The sequence below is a fragment of the Sordaria macrospora genome, chromosome 1 (genome assembly GCF_033870435.1).
Source record: "Sordaria macrospora chromosome 1, complete sequence".
Classification (NCBI taxonomy): domain Eukaryota; kingdom Fungi; phylum Ascomycota; class Sordariomycetes; order Sordariales; family Sordariaceae; genus Sordaria; species Sordaria macrospora.
Window position 1 is genome coordinate 6,929,400 of NC_089371.1, and position 20,931 is coordinate 6,950,330.

General features: G+C 54.5%; 6 protein-coding genes across 6 annotated transcripts; 3 read left to right on the top strand and 3 right to left on the bottom strand.

The window, feature by feature from the left end:
* Positions 1-57: 57 nt before the first annotated feature.
* Positions 58-3,888, top strand: SMAC4_00185 (uncharacterized protein). Its single transcript, XM_003351595.2, has 3 exons — positions 58-1,377; positions 1,504-2,779; positions 2,862-3,888. Exons 1-3 carry the CDS (start codon positions 1,258-1,260, stop codon positions 3,038-3,040), a joined length of 1,575 nt encoding a protein of 524 aa, XP_003351643.1. The 5' UTR covers positions 58-1,257; the 3' UTR covers positions 3,041-3,888.
* Positions 3,889-5,175: 1,287 nt separating this feature from the next.
* Positions 5,176-6,931, top strand: SMAC4_00186 (uncharacterized protein). The gene is made up of 4 exons (XM_003351596.2): positions 5,176-5,716; positions 5,850-5,933; positions 6,011-6,193; positions 6,362-6,931. The coding sequence occupies exons 1-4, from the start codon at positions 5,638-5,640 to the stop codon at positions 6,763-6,765; spliced, it is 750 nt and encodes a 249-aa protein (XP_003351644.1). The 5' UTR covers positions 5,176-5,637; the 3' UTR covers positions 6,766-6,931.
* A 116-nt stretch (positions 6,932-7,047) lies between these two features.
* SMAC4_00187 (uncharacterized protein) lies at positions 7,048-9,300 on the bottom strand. Its single transcript, XM_003351597.2, has 3 exons — positions 8,884-9,300; positions 7,356-8,806; positions 7,048-7,272 (listed from the first exon to the last, which is right to left on the bottom strand). Exons 1-3 carry the CDS (start codon positions 9,125-9,127, stop codon positions 7,180-7,182), a joined length of 1,788 nt encoding a protein of 595 aa, XP_003351645.1. The 5' UTR covers positions 9,128-9,300; the 3' UTR covers positions 7,048-7,179.
* Positions 9,301-9,975: 675 nt separating this feature from the next.
* On the bottom strand, positions 9,976-13,406 carry SMAC4_00188 (uncharacterized protein). The gene is made up of 5 exons (XM_003351598.2): positions 12,573-13,406; positions 12,370-12,472; positions 11,762-12,263; positions 11,508-11,645; positions 9,976-11,409 (listed from the first exon to the last, which is right to left on the bottom strand). The coding sequence occupies exons 1-5, from the start codon at positions 12,701-12,703 to the stop codon at positions 10,463-10,465; spliced, it is 1,821 nt and encodes a 606-aa protein (XP_003351646.1). The 5' UTR covers positions 12,704-13,406; the 3' UTR covers positions 9,976-10,462.
* Positions 13,407-14,464: 1,058 nt separating this feature from the next.
* Positions 14,465-16,568, bottom strand: SMAC4_00189 (uncharacterized protein; the record flags this gene model as incomplete). Its single annotated transcript, XM_003351599.2, has 1 exon — positions 14,465-16,568. Exon 1 carries the CDS (start codon positions 15,959-15,961, stop codon positions 14,465-14,467), a length of 1,497 nt encoding a protein of 498 aa, XP_003351647.1. The 5' UTR covers positions 15,962-16,568.
* A 1,844-nt stretch (positions 16,569-18,412) lies between these two features.
* On the top strand, positions 18,413-20,244 carry SMAC4_13114 (uncharacterized protein). Its single transcript, XM_066091268.1, has 2 exons — positions 18,413-18,951; positions 19,022-20,244. Exon 2 carries the CDS (start codon positions 19,391-19,393, stop codon positions 19,925-19,927), a length of 537 nt encoding a protein of 178 aa, XP_065945825.1. The 5' UTR covers positions 18,413-18,951; positions 19,022-19,390; the 3' UTR covers positions 19,928-20,244.
* The last annotated feature ends 687 nt before the right edge of the window (positions 20,245-20,931 follow it).

Genomic DNA, 20,931 nt, shown 5'->3' on the forward strand with positions numbered 1-20,931 from the left:
TGGCTCGGTTCGAGTTGCATATCTCCCTCCCACCTTTGGTCCGAGTTCATCCATCTCAACTACAACGTCTACAACGTAACTAGTGGAAAGTAGGCCGCGTGCCATAACCGGACACCTGACCAGCTCGGCCTATCAAGACCGACAACAGTGACAATATCTTGATTGTCTGTACATCTGTCTGTTGGACCCTGTCGCCCAATGTCACCCCTTCTTTCATCAATACCTATCTACCTCCTCCTAGCTTCAGGTTCCTCACTGCGCACGCATTGAAACACCCTCAAGCCACGCCAGGCCTACCAAACTACTACGACACGGACGGCACGGCAGAGCAGAGCAGATTGGCGGTAATAAACTTGGTAGTAACAACCAAGTTTCCTGCTGTAACCACAACGACCCCTCGAAGCCGGACTGGAGCCACTGCACGACCATACCTACCTAGCATTCCACCAACGCCGCCAGCACGGCACCACCTGGCAGCAAAGCAATATTGAGAGTCTGAATGTGGGGACTTTCGGGGGCTCAGTTCAAGATTCCCATCTGTCATCCCAGAAATCCCATCCTTCTCGTTAAGGGCACCATTTCCCCCCAGGTCCCAGGTCATCATCACACGCTCACACCCCCGCTACCATCCTTACCGGGCTTGTTCATTTTTCTGATCGACAACACCCTTTTCCTTTTTCTTTTGTCTGCCACTGCCCCGCGGTTTTTGAACGTACAAAAGAGACTTCGTCTTATTCCTCGCAGCACTTCGCCTTTTACCATCAGTCCTGAATCCAGTCCACAAAAGCACCGACCAACATTGGAAGTCCTCCACTACACAACGCCGCCATCAAAAGCAAGGTGACTGGGTCTGGATTATCGCCCCGTACGCCATCTTCTAAACACGGCGCGACACGGCAGTCAGATGCAGAAAACAAGACAGCAATATCGCATGGGGGACTAACCTAACCGACGTTAACGAATTGCGCGCTTGTGTTGCTGTTAGTAGCCCATCCAAAGCGGGCTCCTTCTTCAGCTCCTCCACCGCCGAAAAGTCAGGAACCACGCAGCAGCAGCACGAGCAGCAGCGGCAACATTGAACAGCAGCAGCCGCCAATACTTCCTTCCCCCTCCCCCCCCTTTCGCGAAAAAAAAAACGAAAAAAAGAAGACGGTGGTTTTCTTCGATGCGCCGCCACCGTCTACACCTGCAATTGTCAGATTGCCGCCATCTCGCCGCCTCACCACTACTACCTACACTACTACAACCACCAGAACAATGTCTCACGGACAGCCTCCACCCGGATCCAGCATGTATGGCTTTGGAGCCATGGGCATGGGATCCGGTATGGGACCCGGCATGGGAACTGGCATGGGAACCGGCATGTCAGCCTCGCAGGTGCGCAGCAAGCAGCAGCAAGCAGCAGCAAGCAGCATTTTTCTTGTATTTCCCTTGATGCTTTTACATATGCTGGACGAAAATGAACTTTCAAGCTGACGATTGGCCGATTGATCGGCCTTCAAGCTGCAGATGAGTTCCGACCCACAGGACATGATGTCGCTTCTGGACACTTCGGTGTTCTCTGGGTTTGACGGAATGTCGATGAGTCTCAATGTCGGCGATTCCATGTCAACCCCCTTCACCCCGGTCTCGGTCCAGCCACCCCTCCCTGCGTTACCTGCAGGGCCAAGTCACGTTGGTTTGCACGGCGGTCACGGGCCCCCCGATCAGCTATTTTCCCCCGACGACGTTATTGCGACCAGCATGCCCAGCGCCGGACCGATGATCGCCACGCCCACCACCACCACCTCCGGTCCTTCGGCCGGCCCTTCGTCGGGCGGCGGAAGCACCCTGACCGAATTCACGAAGCGCCGCAACTGGCCCGCCAAGGTTGTCGAAGAGCTCCAGGACTGGGAGCACATTCTGGATGCCAACGGCCGGATAAAGCATGTCTCGCCCAGCGTGGAGCCCCTGACCGGCTATAAGCCGCCCGAAATCATTGACTTATTCCTTCGGGACCTGATCCACCCGGATGACGTCGGGGTCTTCACAGCCGAGATGAACGAAGCCATCGCGACGGGATCCCCATTGCGACTATTCTACCGATTCCGGAAAAAGGATGGAAACTGGACCATTTTCGAGACTGTCGGCCATGCGCACATCGCCGCCGCCAAGTTTGCACCCAATCCGCAGAACCAGTCGCCTTTCTGCCAGGCTGTTTTCATGATGGCTCGGCCCTACCCAACCAAGAACGCCGGTCTGTTGGATTCCTTCCTGGAGCACAAGATCGAGAACGAGAGACTGAAGCGCAGGATTGCCGAGCTGCGCAGAGAGGAGCAGGAGGAGCAAGAAGAGTCGCAGAGGACATGGCGGATGAGCCAAGAGGGACGATCTGATGTTACGCCGTCGGACGATACCACGACCCAGCTGGGAATGACGCCTTTCTACATTCCCATGAATGCTCAAGCCGACGTTTTGATGCCGCCACCCAGCCAGCCGGCGTCGTCGCTTAACATTGCGCTGACGCGGGAGAACCTGGAGGGCATTGCGGGAAGCCGGCCCGATTCTATACGCGAAAAGATGTTACGTTATGAGGGTAATCACGCCGACACGATTGAAATGCTTACCGGGCTGAAGTATCAGGAGGGTGAAAGAAGTCATGGTATCACAACGGGCAACGCCAGCCCGACGCTCATTAAGGGCGATGCGGGAATTGCGATTCCACTAGACCGAGATCCCCGGACGGGAGAGAAGAAGAAGAAGATGAAGGTTGCAGAGGAATACGTGTGCACCGATTGCGGTAATTATTCCCTCCCCTCGACCCCTCCCACCCAAAATAGCTTCTTCATGACTTTCCGTTGCTGACAAGGATGCTGAAACAGGTACGCTCGATTCCCCCGAATGGCGAAAAGGCCCCAGTGGACCCAAGACACTCTGCAATGCATGCGGTCTGCGGTGGGCAAAGAAAGAGAAGAAGAAGAACGCCAACGGTAACAACAACGGCGGAGGTATGGGGGGTCACAATGACAACCATACACCCATGGGTGATAATATGGGATAAACGATTGGAAGACGCGCAATGATACCGACACGAATTTCCAGCGGCCACACATACGCGACGATCGGAATTCGAAACCACTCTCAACATAATCTCGACATTTATCAATATCCCGCATCGCGACAAACGGCCGGCGCATCTGCCCTTCAGACTGAGAAAACCAAAAATGACCAAGTTTATTATAGAATGAAGAATGGGAACTACGACGAAGCGGGGGTAGACATCCTATCGGGCTTTCCTTGCTGTGTGTGTTTGGAAGGAAGGGAGGGGAGACTAGACAAGAAAAAGGTGCGCCGGGGCGCGGATGCATGAGGTGAAGGGGACGGATGGGAACCAAAGAAGCAGAACGGCAGCGATTCCGTGCTGTCTGGTTCGCGGAGCAGTCCTTGACACCATGCGCAGTTTAGCTTTGTGGGCCGTCCCGGGACGTGCCCTAGGAAGAGCCGGAGGTGCATGGTACGATGAGCAGCACATCGGGAAAAAAAAAACCGGCATCGTTTCGAGATGCACCTTTTTTTCTTTTTGGATGGATTATCACCGGGAATCGGTCGGTTTTGGTCTGGCTTCGATGGGGAGAGGGAGAAAGGAATTGTTCACGCCGCCAATTTGCCGGCGAGTGAGTTTTTTACCGAGTCAAAGCGATGAAGAAGAAACGGAAAGGGCGCACACGAGAGAAACCTAAGGGGTTACTATACCACCATTGTTAAACGTGTGCATTTGAATGATGATGATGAGCTACCGCTGCCACACCTGCTGGTACTAAGGTCTTTTGGTTATCGCACAATCCGGCTGCTATAATGGCAATGCCAACGGTATAATGTTACAGTGATGGTGACTGATTGCGCTGCCCATTCTTTCGAACGAGCGCTGTTGTTCAGCAACTCGGCCTAGCTCCCTAGGTACCGGTTCTCTTGGGCTCCCATCCTTGAGGTACGCTGCACTTGACGTCTGACATGGAGAAATCCATACCTAGAAACTCCTCGATGGCCAGATGATGGGACTTTACCAACAGGGATAACGGAGATCAAGAGAGAGAGAAAAAAATATCATACATCATCCTAGGAGGAATACCAAGTTCCCAGCATTATTAATAAGCTTCGAGTTATTTACGGAGGAGCAGCAAAGCACACGACGGACGGTAAGCAAGCGAGCAAAAAGACGAAGCAGAAGACGGGCAACGAGGAACTGATCCAGCGAGCCCCAGGGCGATGATACGTCCGAGATCCACACAACGTCTTTGCCCATACTTTATCGATTTTCGCCCTGCGAGTCTGCGACTAGCCGACTGGCACTCGTTCCCGTCCAAAGGAAGGGGGATGCAACCCACCAATGGAGGTTGATTCAACCCGAGGGTTGATGCTCGTTTGTTGGTGTTCCACGGAACCACGAGCGATACCAGTTCTAGCGTCACTTACGTATCACGGTGGCTTGACTTGTGTGTTGGAGTCATCTCAAATGGTCATCAAGACTCAAGAAGACTCAAGAAGAGGAGGGATGGGACAGCCAAACGGAAAGGCTGGCTGGCGACCGGGACGAAAAGCTGCATAAAAGGTTTAGGTTCAAGCATGGCGTGGCGTAGACCCTGCTTGAACTTTGAAGATTGCCCATGCCCAACTTGAACTGACGAACAACTTTGAGGGTCGAGGGAGGTTGGGTACCTGCTTAACCGCATCCTGAGGTCCTGAGACTCTGGGAAGGGATCCATGAGCATGAGATGGTCCCCTCGATAGTCGAACTTCCCAGAGACCAAAAGAGGGGGTTTCAGGTTCAGCTTCCCTCTTCCCAGCGGCCCAGCGTCCAGTGCCCAGCGCCCAGACTCACCCGCACCCAGCCGAACCATCAGCGGTCCCGCCATGCCGCGTACCGCCCAGCTTCTTGGACGACTTGGACCGACGAACGGCTCTCCTCCTATCGATAAGCGCGATAAGGGGAGGATAACCTCAAGCGATTGCACCGCCCACCTCATCCATGGTGCATACCCCGCAGCAACGTCATTTGCCTTGGGTTCGTGTTAGAGCTACCGAGCTCATCAGGTCAGGTCGGCCAGGTACCTTTTGAATCCCTACTATAGCCCAGAACCAGAGAGCCCGAGGGGTAAAAGATCAGACAAGAAAAGAACCGTTTGGCCTTTTTTTTGGGCCGGTCAGGAATATGGATGATTCGAGTTCCAGTTCGAGTTGATCCGAAGATTGGCGGCGGCGGCGGGCGGACGGACGGACAGACTGGCATGGAGTTTGTACAGCCTGGGGCAGCCGGCCGCCCCAACAACAGTCCAAGTTGCAGTTGGGTTGACATGGACGGAAATTGATGTCTTCTTGCGTTGACACCTTACCTTACCTCATTGCTTCCGCTTAAGGTTAGGTACCGGTTACGTACAGCCAGCAGCCAGCAGCCAGGAAGCAGGTCCAAGTCCCCTTCTTTCTTCAGCTCTAGGTTCTCCACCTTTTTCCCAACGTCTACATCCGTCTTGACTTGTCTTGCATTTCCTGCCAGGCACACACACACTTCTGCATCAACATCAACCAAACAAGGAGCTATCTTACCTACCTACCTATCTTGAACCAGGCAAGATATAACACATAACACGAAAATCAGACACGATGGACAGATTCATCAGCAAGGTCGTTGACAAGGTCACTGGCGATGACGATGACGACAAGAAGCAGACCACCAGCCAAGGTAAAGTTCCCAGCTGCCATCCTTCCTTCTCCTTGGAACCTAACCTGACCTGACCTGCGCGCGCGCGGCGACATGATGGGGACGACATGAGGGGACATGATAGCTAACTTATGCGCTTCCTCTTAATTCACAGGCAACCAGTTCTCAGGCCAACAATACACCGGCGGCGGACACCAGCAGTACTCTGGCGGCCAATTCCCGTCCGGCGGCGGTGACTGTACGTTGATCCAGTTTCACTACGATCTGAACCATATGAATGTGCTCGCTTTCTAACATGCGCATATTATATTACAGTTTCACACGGCGGCGCCTATCCCGCTGGCGGCGGTTACGCGTTCGAGAAGGACGATGACTTCCGCGGCGCCGCCAACCACGCGGCCAACCACGCCGAGGAGGATGAGAGTTTCTTCTCGACCATCCTGAACAGCCTCAGCTCCAAGAAGCAGCAGGTTGCTGAGGAAGATATTGATGAGGATGGTTAGTCTTACATATTCTCTCAGTTACCCCTTCGCGTGCGCGCGCGCGTTACTCTTCCACCAGTCCATGCATGACCCAAAATCCAATCCAACCCAATCCATCTTCGGCGCTCATCATATCATGCATGTCATGTATCGTCGCTAATCAACCATTTACCTCCCAAAACAGAAGCAGTCCGCGCCCACAAAACCTTCTACTCCTCCTCCGCCTTCTCTCCCTCCTCCGAGACGCCCGAGGCGACCTCCTCGGGAATGGGCAGTGCTGCGGCCCTGCAAGCCCTGAAGCTGTTCACCTCGGGCTCCTTCTCGAGTTCGCAGTCGCAGTCGCAGAGCGCCTTCATCGGCCTGGCCATGTCGCAGGCCTCCAAGCTGTTTGACCAGCAGGCGTCGGCCGGCAAGGTGTCGGAGGGCACGGACAAGCAGAGCGTGGTGATGAAGGCGGGCGAGATGGCGCTCAAGATGTACCTCAAGAGCCAGGGTACTTCGCAGACGAGCTCGTCGCACACGCAGACCCAGGAGAGCTCGAGCGGGCTTGGTGGGCTGTTGAACATTGCTGGCAAGTACTTGAAGTAAAGCGAGCGGGTTGGAATGTCTTCTCTCTCTTAGGGAAGGGGGGCCTGATGGTCCATCAGGGGCAAGCGGTTGGGGTGTAAGGAAATGATCTCATGAAAAAAACGAAGGGATGATGAAGTGATGAATACGACATGACTATTTACGGTTGCGAAAATTGAAAGGTCCCACGATTGCGCCCATGAATGCACTTGATGAAGTCTAATAAGAAGGTAGGTACGTGTAATAGGAAGTACGTGAAGTCTAATGTCTGTCCAAGTATCGCTACTGAATGGGACTCCGTGTTCTAGGGAAAGCGGCAAAAGGGAATATCAGGGTATAACAGGAAACTGGTCTAAATCATACAAGCCACCTTTTATCAAAACCACGCTTTATACACGCACTGTCACAGTCGAGCCTATATATCCAAAAGTCTCCTTACCACTCCTGAACCTCGCCGGCCTCAGGCTTCTGCATGCGAACGACCTTGTCGCAGTTGAGGATGCACTTGGGGTCAAGGGCCAGCTTGATCTGTTTGTGAAAAAAGGATGGTTAGCACTTCATTTGCGCCGTCGAACTTGGAAAGCGTGGAGTAGTGGGTGACATCAGCTTACCTTTCTCATGGTATCAACCGTAGTCTCACCCAGCTCGTGGGGGAGATAATCACGCTTGACGAGACCGACACCGTGCTCACCAGTAACGGTGCCCTCCATCTCCACCGCGCGCTTCACCATACGGTGGACGCAGTCCTCAGCCAGCTTTCTCTCCCGGTCATTGTAAAGCAGAAGAATATGGAAGTTGCCATCGCCGACGTGGCCGACAATGGAGCTCTTCAGCCCACTCTTCTTCAGGTCGTCCTTGGTCAGCTCAATGATGTCGGGAAGCCTGCTCATGGGCACGGCAACATCGCCGGTCCAGAGGTGGTCGTCGGGCTTCTTGATGCTGAAGGTACTCCACAGAGCCTCCTTGCGCGCGCTCCAGAGCTCGGCCTGCTCGTCGTTGTTCTTGGCAAACTCGAAGGACTGGCCGCCCGTCTGCTTGGAGAGCTGCTGCACGATGGCGACCTGCTCCTTGACGCCGCTGGGGGTGCCGCTGAACTTGAAGAAGATGGTGGGCGCCTCCTTCCACCGCCGCGTGGTGACGCCGGCCTGGTTGATGATGCGCATCTGGTCGTCATCGAGGATCTCGACAGCGGCGACGGGTACACCGTTGGCGACGACGGAGGCGACGCACGAAGCGGCCTCGCGGATGGACTTGAAGCTGGCGACGGCGACGGACTCGGAGGCGGGCTTGACGGTGAGCTTGAGGGTGGCTTCAGTGACGAGACCGAGGGTGCCCTCGGAACCGATGAAGAGCTTGGTCAGGTCGTAGCCGGCGGATGACTTGCGGGGGCGCTGGCGGGTCTTGATGACGGTGCCGTCAGCGAGGACGACGGTCAGGGACAGAACCCACTCGCGCATGGTGCCGTAGCGGTAGGCGTTGGTGCCGCTGCAGCCGGTGCCGATCATGCCGCCGATCTGGGCGCCCGGGCCCGGGTCCGGAGGGAAGAAAAGGTTGTCCTTGGCCAGGTCCTCGTTGAGGTCCTGCCAGCCGACGGCGGGCTGGACGACCACGTCGAGATCCTCCTTGTGCAGAGCCAGAACCTTGTTCATGCGGCGGAAGTCGACGCAGATGCCGCCGCGGGTCGGGGTGAAGTGGCCCTCGAGCGAGGTACCGCCGCTGTAGCCGACAACGGGGATGGCGCGGGAGTGGCACACCTTCATGATCTCGGACACCTCCTCGGTGCTGGAGGGGTAGACGATGCAGAAGGGCTTGTGGGAGGCATCGGACTGGTGGGAGGACCAATCCGAGTTGGAGTGCTCCTCAAGATCGTAGCCGGCGGTGCTGACATTCTCTTCGCCGACAATCTTCGCAAAGTCGGCCCAGGCAGCCTCAAGGTTGGCCTTGCCGGTGTCGTGTCTTGGGGGAGTGGTCTTGGCGAGAGGGAGGGTAGAATCAGGGGAGATGTCGCCCCTGGGATACTGGGTGCCCACGAGCCAGCCCAGACCGGCCGTGAGGATGAGGACTGCACACGCATTTCGTATGGTTAGCCTGGAGCTCACTGGCGTATCAAAAAAGAGCTTCTGACGGGGGACTTCATACGGCCAGTGAGGGAGAAGTTGTTCCAGCCAGCACGCGAATCGCGGTAGGCGGCCATGCGAATGCGCTCGGCCTGCTCACGCTCCAGGCGCTGCGTGACACTTTCGGTCAACTGGCCCTTGAAGCTGTTCTTGACATTGTTGTTGGAAGAGTATGACCGAGCAGACCGGCTGCCGGTAAGGGAGACTTTGGACCTGACGGCGACCCGGCCGAGGCCTTTGGAAGCCCTGCTCGCGAGCTGCGACATTGTTGTAGCTGCCGGAGTTGTACAAGCTATAGATGCAAGGTGAGAGTTGGAGAAGCTCTGCAGTCTTTAGGAATAAGTTTAGAAAAATGATGGGATGGGGTTGTGTATCTAATGATGTGCTTAGATGTGAACGGCCCGCGGGTATTACCTTGGCGACGGCTGCTGACTGGCTTGGCGGCGGGGGGTCGGCTGGGGCAGATGAGGAGAAAATGGAGAAGGGTGCTCCAATTCTGAGCCGTAAATGCAGCGGGCTCGTGGGTGTTCGTGAGGGGAAGGCCCAAACTCCTTGCCCCCACAGTGGCCGACACCGGGATCCGTATCGGAGAACAACACCGAGCAGCAGGGACAACCTCGCAAGTCCCGGCTGAATAGGTACCTGGCACCTTCAGGGCTGGCAGGTCTTCTCCACCGAGAGCTTCCTCGTCTTCGCTCTTTCTTCGGCCGTTTCGGTTGTGCAGTTGCCGGACTCCATGGGGTCCATCACTCCAGCCTGCTTTCTTTACAGACTCAACCGTGAATATCCTCACATATCCACCGGTATCCGCGTGTGCTGGTTCGTGCGGCTGGCCGGTCATGCTCTCAGCGGTCGTGTTGTCAGTCGTCACCCGGATGGTCGTCAGTCCAGATGCGCATCATGGCGCGACTTTGCTGTGATCAACACGTCCGATGTGACATCGCTCCGGAGCCTCCAGCAGCAGACATCTGCAAAGACCTTTAAGCTTAATCCACTCAAACTTCTTCCATGGAACATTCGACTAGCCGATCGTCTTCAACACGAGAGGCAAGAGAGGAGAAAGACGTTAAAAAGGCCGGAAGAAGCTCCGATGCCGGCGTCGCGGGCCCCGATCCGGTCCCGAGAGACGACGACCTTCAGAAAGTTTCAGCCCGGGCCGTCCCGGTAGACGTCTTCCCACTCGAGTTATTACCCGGCCGGTATATCCTGGTCGCCAATGGGTCGGCCATAGACAGCAAGTCGTCGGATACGAAGACAAGCAGGACGGCTTCGCACATGAAACTACCATTAGCTCGGTTGCCCACGAACTTTCATCGAGAAGCGTCGGTGAGTGTCTATTATATCCCATTGGCCAGTTGTTATTTATATCAAAACGATCCCCAAAGTGGTATCAAGCAAATGTTCCTCGAACAAACTCCCAGAGACGGGCTGTTGTCATCATGGCTGAGGAAAGAAGACTAGGGGTGCTTCGAGATTGATCCTCAAAACGTGCAATACACATAAACAGTCATGGTCCTATCTATAGTACATCTTCTACACCCAAGTTTTTCAAGAAAAAACCACATCCATATAGTCTAAATAGCTTTCTCACCAAACTTACCCTAAACCTTCACCGTCCCCCTCGCAACCCCCAAAACGTCCACCCACTCCCTCGGCCTCTGCCTGCCGCCCTCATACGCCTCAGCCAGATACCTCTCCATATCCCTCGCAAACGCCAACAACCTCTCTTCCTCTCCCCACTCCGCCATCGCCATCACGCCCACGGGCAACTTGCCCTCTCCCTGCTGCGCCTCCACATACCCTCCGGGGCACGTCACCGCCGGACACCCGCTGGTGTTCGCATACCACACGTACGTCATATTCCTGATACTCCTGTTTCCATCGCTGCACCCGTACGTTTCGTCGCCCGGCATGATCGGCCACCCGGCCATGGGCGTGGTGGGCGACACGATCAGCAGGCCCGGGTACTGCTCGTACAGGTGGGCGAGATGCTGCATGATCACCTGGCGCAGCTGGTTGTAGCGGAGGTAGTCGGCGGCGGGCGTCTGAGCGCCCATGGACACCAAGATACGGTTGGGGTAGTTGAGCGGCTTGAGGTAGTCGTCCGGGTTGGTCACGCGGTTGCGGGCGTCGGCGGCCGCCTCGGTCAGACAAGTGGCGGCGTGGGCGAGCTGGCCTTCGCGCAGGTAGGGCAGCTTGATGGTGACGAGCTCGTACTGGCTGCCGAAGGAAGGGCTGCTGCAGAGGGTCTCGATAGCGCGGTTGAAGGTGGTGCGGACGTCGGCGTCGGCGAGGGCGATCCATTCCGGGCAGAGGCCGAGGTATTTCTTGGCTATGGGGGACGGCGGGATGGATGGGACGAGAGAGGACTGGGCCGGGTCCGAAGGGTTGGGTTGGGCCATGATTCGGTAGGTGATGGTCAGGTCGGACGGGTTGGAGCACATGGGTCCGACAACGCACATGGAGGAGTTGCGGCTGACGACTCGGTTGTGGGTGGGCTTGAGGCCGTAAACGCCGCAGAAGGCGGGAGGGATGCGCATGCTGCCGCCTACGTTCGGGTTGGGTTAGTAAGACTGGCTGCTTCTTTGATGGGAGGTTTCATGACAATAGAGGTAAGGTAGTAGAAGTAGAGATCGTCGAACTTACCGGCATCGGTGCCGATAGCGATAGGCACAAGACCAGCGCTGAGGGCAGATCCAGCACCAGATGACGAGCCACCGGGGAAGTACTTGGTGTTGTACCAGTTCGTAGCCGTTCCCGTAGTAGGGTTGCAACCCGTCGTGTCTGTCCCAATACGTTATTGTCAGTTTCCTCCTTTATAACCCCTCAACTTTTCTCTCTGCTCTGTCACTTCATGCAGCAACAAAAAGCCACTATTCATCGGGTCATTGATCACTCACCCATTCCAATCTCATGCTGATTCATCTTGCCCACCATAATCGCTCCCTGCTCCCTCAACTTCTTCGCCGGCCAGACCGTCTCCGTCGCCGGCTTCGTGAAATACTCAAACCTCTCATTGACCTTCATGCCCATGGTCGACACATAACCCTCCACCTCTGTATCATCCTTCACACCAAACGGCACGCCATCCAGGATGCCCAACGGCCTACCGGCTTGCCAACGCTCCGTCGAGGCTTTTGCCTCCGCCAGCACCTCGTCCACCTTGGACTGTATGAAGGCCACGGCGTACTTGGACTCAGGCTTGATGTCGCGCCGGATCAAAGGCAGGAGCGCGTCGATGACCTGAAGCGGGGTGAGGGACCCGGAGGCGTAGGCAGCGTGGTAGTCGGCTATGGAGTTGAAGCGGCCCGGGATGGTGGCGGGAGGGGTGGTGAGGGAGGGGTCGAAGTTTAAAAGTGATTGAGTGGCGGAGGGATCGGATGATAAGGGGATGACGTTGGGCTGTTTAAGGTGTGTCAGTCTCATTTCATTGAAGACAGACAACCCTCCGATAATGATGAGGGATGGGAGTAGCAGTAGTAGGTAAGCTCAGAAAACACTAATTTACCTGCACCCTCCATTGTTCACCATTTAACTCGGACATAGACCTGGCCTGCCCGAATTTGGCGTTGGTCCACATGAACTTTTGAAGCCATTGCGAATTTGAAAGGCTACATATGGTCAAAAATGAAGTGTCAGTGAGTGAGTGCTCTGCATCTTTGTCCTTGTTGTCGTCAAAGACATGAAAGGACACGGAGGGAGTGGACTGACAGCATAGAAGCAGCTACCAACGGCAGTCCGCGCATGGGAGGATTGTGGTCCACCTCGGGCTTGAAATCCAAGACATGAGCGGGAGCCTCCCTGGCCCCCGGGTGATTGAGGAATTTCTTGGGTGAAGCCATCGCGATATTGGAGATGGTCACTGTGGTGGGTGCCCGCTTGGAGTTGAAAGGAAGAGTACCTAGGGTGGTGCTCTCGGTAGTGTCTGCGTGTGGTGGGGTGACGATACTGAACCAGGAAGAGAACTGATATGAGATGAACCGGCTCAGTTCACGTCGTCATCGATCACCGAGTCTGATCTCTGGTGTCTGTGATCCAATTGAAGAGTTATGGATAATGGATTTTGAATTTGCCTCCCCCAAACAAGGGCAAAAAGAACAGATGGTTAGCTAGTGTACAGAATCTTACTGTGGTAAGCTTTGTCGTTACTAAAACCGGCGACCCATCTTCACCAATTAACGAAGCTTCGCGATACGATTGGTTTGTTCACCTCTCGAATTTGCTGAGGGGTTGCTATCCAGCACTAACAGTGGAGAGGTCGTGGTACATGTGAGGCTGGTTGCATATTTCGGCAAGCAGACCACAAAAGTACTTGGCGCCTGTTAGGAATCATTCGATATCGATTGAGCGAGGTGGTAGGTGAATAATGAACGCTGCCGCATTGGGGCGGTGCCGAGGCTATAAAACCAAGCAGGTAATAGGCCCGAGGCTCGCTTTGAGGTCGTATTTTGTTAGTGGGTAGTGGACGGGCAGCATGGAGCATTCGGACTGACCGCGCAACACAAGGCATAATCATGATACTTTTCATGTTCAAGGACATGCGTGCAGAAGATGGAGTGCTGGAAGTTCCCCTTCTGCGATTCTCTACTGTATATCAGAGTCGGGTCACACGACGCAAGGTACCGTCTAAACATAGGAAGCCATTTGAACATCGAGCCTGTATCGTAGCATGAGCACCCAATCTGGTTGTATCCCGTCGTAAGATCAATGTGACGGACTGCGCAGCCGTTACAAGCAATAGCGCTTATCTCAAAGCAATGCAACCCATCCTTTCCGTACTTCATCCACTTACAACCTCTAACCGAAACCAAAGGGATGGGTTTTTGGTATCTTACCCAGCCCCCACCTCAAGACGACATCATCACATTACACCAAGATCACGATTGGCAAGAAACAATTGTAGTGTATGTTGTTTAGATTTTACTGTATTGTTTGTATGTGTCTGTCCTTTGACTGATTGCCAGTCGATACTTGTAAAAGTATCCAGCTCTCTACTGGTAAGAGCTGAGGATCTAGACTATCTGAGGAGCAGCTGATGCTCAATCCGTCGCCATGCTTCTCTAAATACGCATTGCGCGGTAAAATCAAACGCTGGGAAGTCCTGCTGAGTGCAGTCCATGATCCAGCTCCCAATCGCCATTCCATGCAAAATCCTTTCTATGCCCTATCCAGTGTCATAACAGGCATTTTCCTCGCTTTCTCGGAGCGTTGCTCCGTCGAGGGCCTTTCATCATAATGAGTGTAAGAAAAGTAAAGAGGAAAAAAACCCGCAACCGGATGCAAAAACTCCGGTGTATGTGCAAAATAATACCAAAACGCCTGTCGCTGCTCACTTCCCTGTCCAAGCGGGAAGGGCTAGGGTACAAAGACCCGTTGATGCATGCTGATGATGAAAACAAATGACGCCCGCTGCGCCGCCTTGTGCAAAGAAAAAGTTGCCAGCCCAATGTATGTTCACTGATGAAAAAATATATCGCTTAATGTGATGCTGAGTGCTGATGATTTCGTGACTCGTGGACGACCTGTGGCGCCCATCCTGAGGCGCTGCGTCCGTTCAGATCGCTTCTTGCGAATAGGATTTGTCGATGTGGGGGTAGAGTGATTTAGCGACCGCTCAAGCGGAGGATCTTGGTCCTCAACCAGAGGATAAACTCCTGCCAGTAGTTCTGAGTCCTCCTCTTGGGTCCGCTAGACCGGCGACGGGTCTGCTCGAACTTGACATGATCCACAGGGTTGGCGACGAAAGCCGGAGGAGCAGCCTGGTCAGTTGGCGTGCTCTCGTACTTGCGACTGGCGAACCCAAGACCATGCTTCTCAGACATCTCCGGTTGCGAGTTTTCGCCGCTAGTAGGGTTGGTGGCCGGGCCAATGGTAGAAGACCGATCCCAGAATGAGGAAGCAGTGACATCGCCCTTGGAGCGGCTGGTCTTTGAAGAGCCACCGCTGCCGTTCTTGGTGAAGCTGAATCCAGAAGCTGTCCTGGTAGGGCCGGTGATCGATGCGATGCTGGTAGCGGTGGCCTTGCGGGACATAGAGGGCCTGGGAATATCACTGAGACTGCTCTGTCTCGCAGACTCCTTCTCAATGCGGCTCGCTTCCTTGGTGTCCTTGCGCTCGCGCTTCTTGATCAGTTCACGATCATGCTTTTCCTGGTTGGCCCTCTCCTTCTCCTCGAACTTGCGGCGCGCGTTGCGGATCTTCTCGAGGCGGGCAGCTGAGTCGATCTCGGTGGAACGGCTGCGAAGACGAGGGAAGCCCGAGGTGATATCGAGCGAAGTGCGTAGCGGAGACATTGGGGTACCAGTGGAGGATGTCGGTGAAACAACAGTGGGCTGCCTCTGAATGGAGGAGACAACATCACCCACAACGCCGGTAGGAGAGTCGTTCTGGTCAAGCTGTGCGTCAGGGCGGGAAGAGACAGCCGTGGGGGTTGATCGGCTAGTGTTGATGCGGAGGGCCTTGGAGGCAGAGTTGGCGTCGGAATAGGAATTGGCGCGAGAGCTGGCAATAGACGGTCTTTGGCGCAAGATGTTGGTAGTGTTGGACCTGACGGGAGGAGGAGGCGACTGCATAGGGTGACTTGTTGGCTGTGGCTGGACTTGCTGTGAATCAGTGGCCGTCTCGTCTTCAGTTTCTGCGATGGTAGGCGAGTAACGACCGTTGTCGAAAGAGGAGAGTGAAGGGGCATATGACAGCGGCGGGGTAGCTGTACGCGGCGTCTGTTGGAAAGGATGATAAAAGGCTCGGGAGCCACTGCCAGACGATGTTTGCGAAGCAGAGCGAGTGTGCTGGTACTTGACACGAACGCTGTTTCCAGTAGCACCCAAGTCGGCGACACTGTCCTCATCCGCCTTTGCGGCTACAACACCTCCGGCGTACCCAAAGCTGACATCCTTTGCGGACCTGTAGTTGACGCTGTTCCTGTTGTTGCCGTTGTCGATATCGAGCTGGTCCACCGGCTGCTCATCCCATCCGCGGTTCAAATCCAACGAGTTCTTTGGCGACGATGACAACTTTTTGAGGATGGGCTTGACGACCTTTGCGCCTCGGGTCTTTGTGAGTTTGTTGGGGCCGGCACCCGTGAGGGAAAAGGACGTCATGGTTACGGAGTAGTAGTTGTGGGACTTTGGGATCCTGAGGGGACTAGCCGCGGAAGCCGGCGCGGGGCAGGATAGGTATTATAAAAGTTGGGATGATATTGAAAGAAACTTGAGATTGAAGGAGCTCTTTGAAGAGTAGGTAGGAGGGGGTAGAGATAAGATCGCACCGGGCCACCGAATATCCTGTCCAACCAACCGTAGCTTCCGACGACGATGGCTTCTTGGAGGGGAGGGCGGCGATGGAAATATAAACGAGGAAATTGGCCCTTGTCTGGGACCACTTGCAATTTGGGAGCGCGGTGGTGGTCCCCAGCAGGTCCCCAGCGGTGCGGTGGACGCGGTGGACAGGACCTAGTCCGCTTTGGAAGTCCGCTCTGGAAGCCACCCCTTGGCCCCTTGTCTGGTGCAAAGAACCAGAGTCCCTGTCGGTTTTGTTCTCCCCGGGGCCTGTCTGGTGGAAAGCGAGTGGAAAGATGGTGAAAGTGGAAAGGTTCGAAGCGCAAGTTATTGCCCGCCGGCCGGGTCCCTTGTCAGGCGCGCGTCAGGGGAGCCGCGAGCGGGGGGTGCAGCATATGATAGACTCGAGTTAAGCAACACCCGCAACTTGAGGGATTTTCATTAACGAGACACTAGCACACATGACGGGGCGGGGGAGACGAGACCGCCAGTTTGGATGCAGCGGGACTCCGCAGACGCCGCAGTAGCGAGTGGTTAGCGAGAAAGGAAAAGACGACGAAGACTCCTTCCGCCTTTTCGAAGGTGGTATCTCGGTGGTATGAGATGCAGCACCAGACGCTCGATGGAAAAGGCGGAGGAGGGGTAAACTCGACGATAATTCCACTTTGGATGGCGAGGAGGGGGATCGGTGACAAAGAAGCTAGGGCTGTTCAGACTTTGTGTCCTGTATCACCATTTCATGAGAAAAGGAAAAAATACCTTGAGATGTACTCTGGCTGGCAGAGTGGTAGCGGATCGGAGAGGTGCTTGATATGCAAGCACAAGGCCATCAATAAAATGAGGGTTTATGCAGCCACAGCTCGAGTTCCAATGGCAATGCCCAGACGCCCTGCCCAGACAAGATTCAGTTCCAGTTCCAGTTTTCTGGGCTGTCTCGCTCTGCAATTTCATTTCGCCTGCGAAACCCGTGCCGTTCTCAGTGGTGGCTTCCCTTTTTCTCAATTCTCGCAGCACGGGCTGAAAGGAGATCTGCGCGCTCAAGTGACGAGATTGCTCTCCTGGAATTCTTTCCAACTTTAGATTTTACCATAGCTTTTGGTTTTTGTTTTCTCCTTTTCGCCTTTCGCTTCTCAGGCATCATCATCACCATAATCACCAATTGAGGAGCCCAAGGTGGAATCCCACTTTTGTGTATGCTGCACATCTCTACTTACAGTAGTACACTGCACTAGAGCGCGCGCACTCGCAGTCCATGCAGGACATCCGACTAGAAAAGTTGACGACTTTGAACGGCGCCGCTCAATGGGGTCGGCCGATAACGAGGCCGGCTTCTGATTGATTGATTCAGCCTCATTCCTCAATTCCAAAACCCTTCTGCTGCTGCCAGTAATGAAGCTGCAGCGTCGTGATGCCAGTCACCGCACCAAAGCAGCACCAAAACAGCAGCAAAGTACCCGTCAACCCACCAGTGCTTCTCGTTCTGTGTGGGGAGAAGAGGGTAGAGGACCCCCCAAAATGGACCCTCTTCCCCAAGCTGCATTAGGCTGGGAGAAGTGGGAAGAGTGGATACGCACGCTTAAGTGTTAGTCGTAAGCAGGCCGCATAAGCCAAATGCTTAACAAAATGTCTTGACCGCCTTCAGACCGCCTTCACGCTTACTGCTGCACCAGCTGCACTGCTTGCAGACCGTAGAAAACTCTGCGAGCCTGGTCCAGCCACCGGCCAATCGATGCGACATGATGTTTGACGGCTTTCCGGCCGCCTGTTGGTTCTGGATTCCGGGCCGTCGCCGCCCGTACGGAATGCTGGTCTGTTGTTGGCTGTTTGTGGTTTTGGAGAACGACACCGACTCTCGAGGCCTGGAACATGAGAGGTTTTGTCACATATCGCACATATCAATCAGAACATTGCTCAGACCACGCTATCTGGTCTGACCGACGGGCAATGATATCCATCCGTCATAGGTAGGTATCATATCTAGGAACCCATGTCCCACTCTGCAGGACGAGGCCATGGGAATCGCACCCGGCATCATCGTCGTCGATGTACCGCATCGGCCAAGGCATGCAGGCATTGGTCAACATTGTTTCAGTCTCTCTTATCGCGTTTCACGCCTCAAGTTCCTCATGGCAACAACAACAAAAACAACAAACAAATAATGGCAGCCATGACAGCAATCCATGGTGAGGATCGAGGACGCACAGGCCACCTCTTGGCTTGTGGTCCATGTCCCCTTTCCCTCTTCCATCATTTGTCCGCCAGCCAGTTCATGCCATGCATGACCTTTGTGAACGAACAAATGGCTCGGCCGGCACAATTCGCAAACATGCTTCGGCCAATTTGGTTCCTCCAAAATCCATTCCATCTTTCAGACATCACCACCAGAGACAAATCACCAGCAACCCCGACCACACTGCCGGGCTTTCGGCTGGCCCAGGGTTCCATTCCGTGGCCCAGGCGCTCAGTAGCGTCCACGATAGCGCGCAACCACCGCTGCGAGAAGTGGGAACTGGACTCTCCCACTGGAGCAGACCGGCAAGTCCTTCAGCAACCCGTTGGTGCTCCTCTAACCAAATCCTGCCCGGTACGGTTCCGCGACGCCGAGGGGGGCAAAACATGAGCATGGGATGCTCGAGGAGCGGTGACCAGCACAACCAGAAACGATACAGAAAACCGTGGATCGTAAACCGCCCGGAGAAACTCGAGAGCGACCTATAAGTGGCGGACTACCAGCATGAAACGTAAAAAGACTGCATCGTCGATGCAACTATCACCTGCTGCTGGGTAGGGCTAGAACTAAACTCGAAACTACGGTATGTATAATGGCAAGTGAATTGCATAATGGTCATGTTCTTGCTCACACCAATGTACGAACAACGGCAGCAAAACAACTGGCCGCCCAAACAAAGAAGCTACCGGAGTCCGGAATTCAGATGCCCCCTCTTCGTTTAATTAACTTGTTGCTTCACAGCCTCAGTGGGTTATATGAACTGGATCGCTTCCCTGGGTATCCGGGAGTTCGGGTCTCTCTATTTCTGACCTCCTCTTGTCTGAGTCGGGTCAAGCCGAAGAAATCTCATGATAGGGGATGTGTCGACTGAACGGCGACCGCGAACGGCCCGGGGCTACAACAGACAGATGGATTCACAACGGATATTCAGGGACGGACAGAGTGGGAGAGCTTCCAGAAACAGGGGTCTCATCGCTCCACCAACTCAAATGAATTTGGGTCCTTGACTCAGCAGACGAACGATGCCAGAGTCCGTCGAACGTTTCGCACATCCAGTAAACACCACACAGTCTCTTCAGCACGTCGAGGAACCACAGAGCCACAGCACCTTCCCAAACCGGCTCAAGGCGCCCTCGCTCACCAACCACAACTCTGGATTTTCCATCTCCACTGTCAGGCTTCAACCAGTCCCAGGTATTGAAGACAGGAACCACTCAGAGAGGCTGGCTCGCCAGGGGCCATCCACTCACCGACCTGTTGACATGCAGTTCATGGCCTGCAGCGTTGCTCGCTCCCAGTTGCTGCTGCAATTGCGCAAATCCCGCGTTGTCGGTCGGGGAGGTCGGGGTCGGTCAGTCGGCCGGGTTACAGTCCCCGGGCTCACCTACGGAGTTTGTGCACAGAATGCTTTGCGGTCTGTGTACCTTCATCAACAGCTCTCATTCGTCCGGCCTCTTCCCTTCTCTTTTGCTTCTTTTCCTTCCAAGTCCCACACTTCCTCCACAGGTCAAGGGTCAGACCGACTTCTGGGAGTCGTGCACGGGTTCGCTTCCCGTTAGCTTTGGTGCCTTTTGGTGGTGGCTCTGAAGGTTCTCGTTCGATTCGGTTCGTCTCTCTGCTGTTGAGAACACTGCTGATGACAAAAACACAATTGCCCTTGTGCAGCCAGCAAGCGACGGCGATGGCGATGAGAAGGGTAGACGAGAGACACTACACTACGCAAGGTACATAAAACTCCACACCAAAAGGTCTACCGAGTACACGGAAGAAAGAGGATCAGCAAGAATTCTCTTTCGTCCCTGGGTTCTCTAGCTCCAGCAGATTTTTGAAAAAAAAAAAAAAAAAAAAAAAAAAAAATTGCCTCGCTGTTTTTGTGTGTGTGTGTGTTTCTATTCACGGCCTCGCTTGAAGCACAAGCGAAAGCAAACCCGTGGGTATGTTCATGAGGAACGGCGGAGCAAGTGGTGGATGCGGTTAATTAAACTCGACGTGATGCGCTGTGGATAAGCCCTTTCCATATCCGTCAATTTTTCGGTTTCTTTCCAGCTCTTGTCGTCGCAAAATGTTAGTAGTGGTGCACGGCCGCACCACCACGCGATTGAACTTTCACGGCTCCAGCATTTGGCGTTCGCAGCGGGATCCTCGAAAAATTGTCCAAAAGTGCCCAAAGTGCCCCAAGACTAATTTCATCTACCTAGCTGAAAGTCCTGTCCCATGACTTGCGGCTCAACATGTGCCGTGTCTGGTGATGTGCTCTGATCAGGTCACGGGATCGAGATCAGTGGATGTTGGCCAAGCTCTCCACGAGTTGCTAGGACCTCACGGGGCACCTTGGTTGCAAATCATTCTGTTAGTGACCAGATGCCCACATGGGTTTGATAATAGCCGGTATTACTACTGTTATATAAAAAAGGCTTCGAGCACTAACACATTGTTAACACCAACTGAGCACAACCACAGATGAGGTAACACCAAGACTAAAGCTGAAATTGGGATCTACCTCCTCCGTACGTCAGTGACGCCCTATTCACACACATTTCACGACCAAAGTTGGCCATATTGT

Bases quoted from the DNA above. Each gene is read 5' to 3' on its own strand.
- SMAC4_00185 (XM_003351595.2), top strand. From the start codon at position 1,258: ATGTCTCACGGACAGCCTCCACCCGGATCCAGCATGTATGGCTTTGGA. The intron at 1,378-1,503 runs GTGCGCAGCAAG...TCGGCCTTCAAG, and splicing joins CCGGCATGTCAGCCTCGCAG to CTGCAGATGAGTTCCGACCC. The intron at 2,780-2,861 runs GTAATTATTCCC...ATGCTGAAACAG, and splicing joins ATACGTGTGCACCGATTGCG to GTACGCTCGATTCCCCCGAA.
- SMAC4_00186 (XM_003351596.2), top strand. From the start codon at position 5,638: ATGGACAGATTCATCAGCAAGGTCGTTGACAAGGTCACTGGCGATGAC. The intron at 5,717-5,849 runs GTAAAGTTCCCA...CTTAATTCACAG, and splicing joins GAAGCAGACCACCAGCCAAG to GCAACCAGTTCTCAGGCCAA. The intron at 5,934-6,010 runs GTACGTTGATCC...ATTATATTACAG, and splicing joins CCCGTCCGGCGGCGGTGACT to TTTCACACGGCGGCGCCTAT.
- SMAC4_00187 (XM_003351597.2), bottom strand. From the start codon at position 9,127: ATGTCGCAGCTCGCGAGCAGGGCTTCCAAAGGCCTCGGCCGGGTCGCC. The intron at 8,807-8,883 runs GTATGAAGTCCC...ATGCGTGTGCAG, and splicing joins CAACTTCTCCCTCACTGGCC to TCCTCATCCTCACGGCCGGT. The intron at 7,273-7,355 runs GTAAGCTGATGT...TTTCACAAACAG, and splicing joins CGGTTGATACCATGAGAAAG to ATCAAGCTGGCCCTTGACCC.
- SMAC4_00188 (XM_003351598.2), bottom strand. From the start codon at position 12,703: ATGGCTTCACCCAAGAAATTCCTCAATCACCCGGGGGCCAGGGAGGCT. The intron at 11,646-11,761 runs GTGAGTGATCAA...GTATTGGGACAG, and splicing joins TCAGCATGAGATTGGAATGG to ACACGACGGGTTGCAACCCT. The intron at 11,410-11,507 runs GTAAGTTCGACG...ACCCGAACGTAG, and splicing joins CGCTATCGGCACCGATGCCG to GCGGCAGCATGCGCATCCCT.
- SMAC4_13114 (XM_066091268.1), top strand. From the start codon at position 19,391: ATGCCAGAGTCCGTCGAACGTTTCGCACATCCAGTAAACACCACACAG.